This window comes from Pygoscelis adeliae, unplaced genomic scaffold, assembly GCF_000699105.1.
Source record: "Pygoscelis adeliae isolate BGI_AS28 unplaced genomic scaffold, ASM69910v1 Scaffold361, whole genome shotgun sequence".
NCBI lineage: Eukaryota > Metazoa > Chordata > Aves > Sphenisciformes > Spheniscidae > Pygoscelis > Pygoscelis adeliae.
The window spans coordinates 647,910-654,231 of NW_008824187.1; the positions used below are offsets into that span (position 1 = coordinate 647,910).

Below are 6,322 nucleotides of genomic sequence, written 5' to 3' on the forward strand. Positions count from 1 at the left end.
TTACTTTTTTTCCCCCCCCCGATTCTCTCCCCCATCCTACGGGGGCAGGGGGGAGTGAGCGAAGGGCTGTGTGGTGTTTAGCTGCCTGCCCAGTTAAACCACAACAAAGTTTTAATGGAAAGAAGCAGGGAGAAATGGGACTCCTTTTCTAATCCTGTTTCAAAACTAATTACAGCTGTAATTGTGACACAAACATTTTTAATAGCACGTATTCTATATCATGTAAAAGCATAACTAAAGGGTGCAGAAAAATAGCAATATATTCCTTCAGCTTGCCAACTGACCTTGTTTTCTTGCTACATAGCTTTTTATCAGGTTTTAGGATAAGCTGAGATTTGTGCCATAAAAAAACCTGTATTTTAGCCAGTTTTGAGGCTAAAACCAGTGAACTCATGCTTGACTGGAAAAGGAGAAAAAGGAGCACAGATAAAGTGGTCTGATACATTCTTCCTTCTCCTTCTGCTGAAGGTTCTTCTCTGCAATTAAGTATAGACGGGGGAAGAGACTGGTCTTTTTAAAGAGCATTAGCATGTTTCTTTCAACCTCACAGAAAATTCCAAATGTGAAAGTTATACAGCTTCTTTCATAATAGAAAAGATTTCCTGAATGCTGAGTTTATATGGGAATCAACAGCAAATATGCAGATCCTGGTCATTAAATAGACTGACTGGCTTCAAACAGCTTTCCCAAAAGACAAAAAGAGCATAGGACATCCATAAACGGGCACTGCAGACACACACACACTTTTTCCTACACTAAAAGCCAAATCAAACAGTTGGGAACTGAGTATTATACAGTGGAGAATGAGAGTGTCTTTGTAAAGATACTGATAGCATGTCCCCTTTAAGTCTTCCTGCTTGCATCAAGTAGGCACCAAGGGTTTGAAGTTCTGCAGAAAGCCTGAAAAAACAGATTTTAAAAGGCATAAGTGCCTTCAAGTGAGGTTCATTTAAAATGTCAGTTACCTTTATTATTTTGTCCTCCTAAGAGAGGCTAGCGTATAGGTCCCCATACCTTTCTGTCACCAACATCTCATGTTGGTACTACGCCACAATGGGGCCTGCGTGACAAGGCCACTTCTGCCTCTCAACTTCAACCCAGCAAAGTCATAAGAATGTAAAGACGGACAAAAGTTCATGAAAGCCCACCAACAAAAGATGCCTAGAAAAGTCTAGCAGCAAGAAAAGCAAGTAATCAGCAGCACTTCCTCACAACACTCTTTACTTGCCTTAATCAGTTTCAGAAATTTCCAGAGTCCATCACAGTATCTGTGTACGTGTCAATGGGATCTTCCTACCAGCAATTTCTCCAAATCCCTTCAAAACCTGATGTAAAGCCATATCATCCTCTACAACCCCTGACAAGGAGTTCCACAGCCTTTTATTCAGTATCTAAGTAAGTAATTACTTTTGTCTGGTTTTGAAACCCTTGCCTGCTAGGAATGCTCATCTGGTATCCCTTAACTGCTGTACTAGAAGAATGAACAGTCACTTCCTCTTCTCCCTCTCTTACGTTCATTTTGGACACCACTGTTACACCCATTCCTCACTTCTCTCTTAACTAAGATGAAAAGATGAAACAGTCCTAGCTTATTTAGATATTCCTCATATGGAAACTATTACATACCTTTACACCATTCCTGACTCCACTCATTGTACCTTCTCCATTTCACAGACACAAACTTTCCACCAAGATGACCAAGCTCAAAGAGTCCAGACAAACATAAAAATAGTTATGGATACAATGTGAACATCTGCAAGATGTATTGTGATGCATTTTTCACATGACTCACAGAAGAACAGAGGCAATCACTGCCTATGCCACACAAATTTACCTAAACTCCAGTCTATGCTTCTTAAGAGATCAGTCAAACTTACATCTAAACTATTTGCAATTTCCAATACATGAGTAATCAAGGATTACAGTTTGTCTTTTAATGACATGCCTAAGTACGGGATTTAATCCTTTTCAGCACTGAATAGCATACAGACATTATTTCACAAAGTAACTTTTTAAACACAAATATTTGGGGAATCCTAAATGCTGACAGTCCTGCATATGAGTCCCTCTCTTTCTGCTTTGCACATACCAAAAAGCAGCAAGGGTAGCTAAAAATCAGATGACTAGATCCGATTCCTTCCTTTTACTGAAGCGTATCAGGAAAGCCTGTAACTTAGATAACTTGCAGGTAAGAACTGAAAAGTATATGAGCATTATTCCTTTGTTTTCTGACACTAAAATGACGTAAATGCTATAGTTCTCCAGGTTTCAAAGGAGTTTAGAAGACTGAAATTAAACCACGTGAGCAATAAAAGAGCCCATTGTTGTTTCATTGCCTGCAGAGTTCTTTTTTGTCACTGTCAGTGTATGTCTCATTTTTTCAGTAGATTTGTTCTTCAGTATTGCTGCTAAATCTCACAAGTTTTAGACGGGACCAAATAACTCAGTTTGATACAGCTCTACTGTAAAGGACAAAAACAAGTTGTGAGGCTGCTCACTGACTGGTTCACCTCAAAAGAGCTCAGATTTTAATGACGGCAGAGGTTCTATATCATGAAGGTTCCTGAAGCTTTGCAACGTAAATCCTGCTGACAAGTTCTTGTATACTACACAACTAAAACTGAATTTAAAAGAAGGATCACCTTTAAAGAAAGTTATGCACTGTTTATACAATGTCGTGTCATTTTCAGATTTAAACACTCCTCTGTTCCTGAAAGAGCAGGACAGATGCAAGCAATAAGAGGAAGAGTTCATGAAACAACATTAGCAAGAATTATGCTTCAGCTCTGAGACTTTAAAGCAATACAATAAAAACAAAGCATGTCCAGAACAAGCAGGCCCAATCTAAAGCAGCAGTCCGTGTGACTGTCGTAAATGATAAAGCCCTACTACTTTTCCCCTTTATTTAAAGTTGCTGTTGTTGGAGATTAGTCCAAGACATAAGCCTTGAATGACCTCACTAGACTTTTTATTTCGTGCACTTGGGGAAAAGCAACAGAATTTGGTCTTGCCTGGAAGTGGAAGGGCAAATCTACAAGAATGAAAAATAAGAACTACTACAGTACGTAGCACTGTTGATCAAAAGCATGTAATAAATTCCCAACCTATCATCATTCACGTAAATAAAGCTCATCTACAACACATTGTGGGTCCCGAGACAGCTCCATCCACAGCGGTTTCCTCACGTTTCCTTTTCTGCTTGTTGTTTACTCTTTCCTGTCTGGCTTCTAGGTAAGTTCTGGGGAAACAGATGCAAGGATGACTTTCAAGTGACAAGAATTTTGCAAGTAAGAAGAAAAATGCTGGCACTAATAATTTTCATACACTAAGTAATAACTTGAATAAATCCTAAGCCTGTTTGCCAATATTAACAAACAGATGGCAAAACAAATCAATACAACAGTGTGGAAATTCCATAGAGGACAACAAAACTGCCAGATGTCTGAAGCAAGTAAGCTTCCGAGAGCTTTACGTACATTACTGATGGGTGCTATGAACTTTTTAAAAGAAACAAAAAAAGCTCCCAAATTTACTTCACTGTACAAATAGCAACGTTACTTCCACACATTAACTGGCATCAACAACTGTGTGAGGGCTCCCTCTTCTGACAATACTTTGGACAAACCTTAAAACTGGTCAGCCTGTACATGTCAGGATATGTTGTTTTGGGAAAAAAACCTGGCTCACATACGTGATATTTATTTACCATTAGTTAAGAAAGCTGAAAGTGTTTTAATCTTAAAGGAAAATAAACTTAAGCCCAAGAAACTGGTAATTATTGTTCTTACAAGGAAATTGATTTCAATCTTACAAGCAGGATTTAAAAATAATGCATATTTTGACTGTGTAACTTGGAAGGAAACTACCTAAAATAGGAAACGCAATGTAAGACTGGTATGAAAGCATTTAACAGACTAATAGATAAGGTGAGCTGTGTCCAGAATCAGAAGATAAAATACCAAATGGTGCTTTATAATTTACCAAGCACAGACATATTGAAGTAATATCTGAATACAGTGGCCTTAAATGAATCACTGAAATAGACACCATGAGATTTGCGGACCTAGCTCCCTTCTAAATCAGACCACAGAATTCTTGGTTAAGAATGTATTGGAAGTCAACAGTGCCCAAGAATATAAATAGATATTTGAGGATCTTGGACTCTGTTTTACTCTTTTTCTTTTAATATATATTTGTGACTATTTCTCCCTCTGTTGAGCTGCTGCCCCTCCCTTTGGGCTGATTACTCAAGCCAGCTTTCCTTTCAACCAACCCTCTCAACTTCTGCTGAGCAGACGTCGCCCGAAACAGTTCCCTTGTTCCTTCAAAACCATAAGATAAACAAGAAAATACACAAGCCAACGGTAAGCCCTTAATCATTAACTCCCAAAGTTACACTTCACTACAGCTAGTACATTGAGGTCATTTCCACAGAGGATCTCAACTTTTCACTCAACAGCTGCTCACTTAAGCAGACCGCAAACAGTCTTTGAAAGAAGATGCCTTGTTAATTTACAGAACTTGAAGAGTTCACACGTCCCTTAGTAATAGAAAAGATTTAAACAGCTCTCTACAAGATGTATCCCCTCCACATGTTCTGCTCACTAAATTCAATATATTCCATAAACAAAGCCAGGGTAAGATTTTGCTCTTGTGGTCTACAAGAAGCCACTGTCTTACAGTGCTTCACTGTTCCTTATTTAATATACTGCTGTACACTCTTCACCTTGGTCTAAAAATCCATGTTTTGAAACAGCTCTCCTCCCCTCATCTGGGAACCTCACAAATAAATCATCATTCCCAGGTGACAGAAATTGCCTTTTCACCCTCAGTGAAAGATTGATGCCTGATACATAGTTTATTTCCCTATTGTTCCTCTCTTCTCTGGAGACAGCTGATATTACTTACTCTCCCTGGCTGATGATCTCTGAATCTAATCATCCATAGTTTCCAAACTCCCAGATGCACGATATGAACACATCAGGACAAGCTCAGTTGCATTTGTAGCACTACGATGAGAATCTGGTACATTCCTGAGTCAGATTTTTAAATAAACAGTTTGCTTGTACTTTAAAACATTCTAATAATTTAAATACGTATTCTTCAATAACACAAGACTGAACAGTTGAACAGGCCAAGTTGATTTCAATTAGTACAAGAGTCAACAGGAGCAAAGAAGCCAAATGTCCACAGCTTCTACCATCCAGCCATGACACCCTGAAAAACAGAGAGACCCCACAGAGGAGAGGAGGAAGCACTAAATTGGCAAGACGGGCGAACACAGTAGCTCTCATGGCTAGCAAATACGGTACCACTGGTATTTGTATAGGTATCTTCTGTCAGTAATAACAATACCATGTTGCATGCAAAACAAAACTCATTCTGTAAAACAGTAGTTCCTATAAGCAATGGAAATAGACAATAGAAAGAACAGGGCCTCTAATCACATGAATTAAGCAGACATCTATTTTAAACATACATAACTAACAAAATTAACTTCAAATCAAGTTTAGTTTCCACTGAACCTTAACACAGCTTAGCAAGCCCCTCCCAAGAAAACAAGCACACGTATTTTAAAAGCACTTCTGAGTTGGTGGAAGAAAAACACAACAATTTCTATTGCATCTCATTTAATCTCCCATACTGCTTTAATTAGCATAGTTTCTGAACGTTAGTCAGGATGTACATTAAGTGGCAAATGCAAGTTGGACTATTATTACTATTCAGTTTTCTTTTCCATCCTCTTCCAGGAAGGTAACATGAAGTCATAAAAACCACCCAATCTTTCAAAGGCTCTACAGTTTAAATTCATCACCTCAGCATATAGCAAAATTTTATTGCTAGACCAGCAAAGCATGGTCTATACAAACACCACTGTAATATAACATTAAAGTTGTTTAAAGGAGGAAAAAAAAAAGCAACTTTTTAAAACAAGAAACCATTACACTGGAAATATTAATAGAATTTATTAATAAATCTGGTTATCATAAAACAGAGAAAAGGCATTTCTCACCTTACCTTCAGTAACCTTAGTTGTTACCGAGGCACCCAAATTACCTGCTTAAGATTTAAAATGAATCCAGTTTATAAGTATAATTATCATTTCAACTGAAGTTACCAGCCAAATAACTGTCCACATAGATGATAATTGCAAGACCTTTACTCTTGCAAAGGGAAATAAAGCCAAAAGCACTGAGACATACAGACAAAGTAGTCGCTGATATTTTACTTTTCTTCCTATTTTGAATCAACTTGGTTTACCTTCTCACAGAAGTCGGTAAGAGCAGTGAAGTCCCATTTCTTGGAATAAGCAACATTGTAC

General features: G+C 38.0%; 1 protein-coding gene across 1 annotated transcript in view; it reads right to left on the reverse strand.

Annotated features, from left to right (window-relative positions):
* PARG (poly (ADP-ribose) glycohydrolase) overlaps positions 1-6,322 on the reverse strand; it is a 66,251-nt gene that overhangs the window by 49,886 nt on the left and 10,043 nt on the right. Inside the window, exon 6 of the mRNA XM_009334615.1 lies at positions 6,262-6,322. This exon is cut by the window's right edge and continues 5 nt beyond it. Coding sequence (XP_009332890.1) covers positions 6,262-6,322 — 61 coding nt within the window. The remainder of the gene's footprint in view (positions 1-6,261) is intronic.